General features: G+C 41.9%; 1 protein-coding gene across 2 annotated transcripts in view; it reads right to left on the minus strand.

Moving 5' to 3' along the window:
- Positions 1–2,086, minus strand: part of LOC108297611 (zinc finger protein 708) — a 27,505-nt gene that overhangs the window by 15,425 nt on the left and 9,994 nt on the right. For both annotated transcript variants that reach the window (XM_037735471.1, XM_017520288.2), the window contains exon 2: positions 499–625. In XM_037735471.1, the coding sequence (XP_037591399.1) occupies positions 499–625 (127 nt within the window). The remainder of the gene's footprint in view (positions 1–498; positions 626–2,086) is intronic.

Here is a 2,086-nt window from a genome sequence, read left to right on the forward strand (position 1 = left end):
CATGATCTTGGCTCACTGCAACCTCTACCTCCCATGTTCAGGCAATTCTTCTGCCTCAGCCTCCTGAGTAGCTGGGATTACAGGCATGTGCCACCATGCCCAGCTAATTTTTGTGTTTTTAGTAGAGACAGGGTTTCATCATGTTGGTCAAGCTGGTCTCGAACTCCACCCATCTCGGCCTCTCAAAGTGCTGGGATTATAGGTGTGAGCCCCTGCGCCCGGTCGTAGCAATTAGATTTTAAGGTGTGGGCAACAGTATTTTATGCCACTAAATTTCTGGAACTATTACTAATCTAGAATGAAGAATAGAGATCAGCTCAGAAATGTGGAAAGTTCAGGTCAGGACGAAACATCTACGAGAAAAATCTTAAGATTTTCTTAAAAACAGGTGTATGAAACTCATTGATGTAAAGCATCAATTGCCAAAATACATGCAACAAAACAGAGAAATGAAACCTTTAGAGTATATTAGGAATTGTGTATTAAAGTTATCCTCACCCAGGAAGACAAAGTTTCTGTAGTTCTCTAACATCACATTTCTATATAAATTCTGCTGTGCTGTGTCCAGGCATTGCCACTCCTCCAAGGAGAATTCTATGGCCACATCCATAAATGTCAATGGTCCCTGAAAAACACATAACACATATTTACCAAGTGTTTATGGACAGAATTTTTAATTTGACTCAAGGTGAAATGAGAGTAAAGAGATCTTGTTTTGACTTATAGGAGTGACTAAAATTATCCAAGAAAATAATTTTCAACACAGAAATATTGTCTAATATATTCTCTAACTGAGAAAAGAGAGTAGTATAAGATCCACAGCATCAGTGTATATATGTTATTTTTCTTGATGATAAAGTATAAACTGAAGGGCATGAACACAACATGTACATGTTTGATTGTTACATGTATATCATACAGAATGACTTGTGTATATTTTTCAGATGGAAAAGACACATTGAGTTGGAAAGAGCCTTTCAAAATTTAATCTGTATGATAAACTGGAGATCTTGTTAATGGAGATTATTTTTTCAGGAAGATCTGGAGTGTTATGGCTCAATCTCTGATCATGCAACCTCCTCCTCATGGGTTCAAGCTATTCTCCTGCCTCAGCCTCCCAAGTAGCTGGGATTACAGGCATGCCCCACCACACCCAGCTAATTTTGTATTTTTAGTAGAGACGGGGTTTCTCCATGTTGGCCAGGCTGGTCTCAAGCTCCTGACCTCAGGTGATCCACCCGTCTTGGCCTCCCAAAGTGATCGGACTGCAGGCACGAGCCACTTCACCCAGCCCAGTTTTTGAATTTCTAACAAGCTCACCAATAATGTCAATTATTTTGGCCCAAAAAGAATATTTTGTCAAACATCCAGTAAGTACAAAAGCCTGTGTTTTTTTCAGTTTTTCTCACCTAGAAACAAAGATAAGAGCTTTCATTTTCCAAAGACATATGTATACTAAGAAAACCTAAAAAAAAAAAAGCAGCTGCCAGATTAAATATGATGATTTATGCACATTAGCTGCATAAAGATACTTAATAATGAAGCCAGGCATGGTGGCTCACACCTGTAATTTCAGCACTTTGGGAGGCTGAGGTGGGCAGATCACCTGAGGCTGGGAAGTCGAGACCAGCCTGACCGACATGGAGAAACCTCATGTCTACTAAAAACACAAAATTAGCCGGATGTGGTGGCGCATGCCTGTAATCCCACCTACTCAGGAGGCTGAGACAGGAGAATCACTTGAACACACCAGGAAGAGGTTGCAGTGAGCCAGGATCATGCCATTGCACTCCAGCCTGGGCAACAAGAGCAAAAACTCTGTCACAAAAATAAATAAATAGGCCAGGAGCAGTGGCTTATGCCTGTAATCCCAACACTTTGGGAAGTCAAGGCAGGTGGATCATGAGGTCAGGAGTTCCAGACCAGACTGGTCAACATGGTGAAACCCCATCTCTACTAAAAATGCAAAAACTGGCCGGGCGCGGTGGCTCAAGCCTGTAATCCCAGCACTTTGGGAGGCCAAGGTGGGTGGATCACGAGGTCAAGAGATCGAGACCATCCTGGTCAACACGGTGAAACCCCATCT

The sequence above is a fragment of the Cebus imitator genome, unplaced genomic scaffold (assembly GCF_001604975.1).
Source record: "Cebus imitator isolate Cc_AM_T3 unplaced genomic scaffold, Cebus_imitator-1.0 Scaffold820, whole genome shotgun sequence".
Taxonomy (NCBI): Eukaryota; Metazoa; Chordata; class Mammalia; order Primates; family Cebidae; genus Cebus; species Cebus imitator.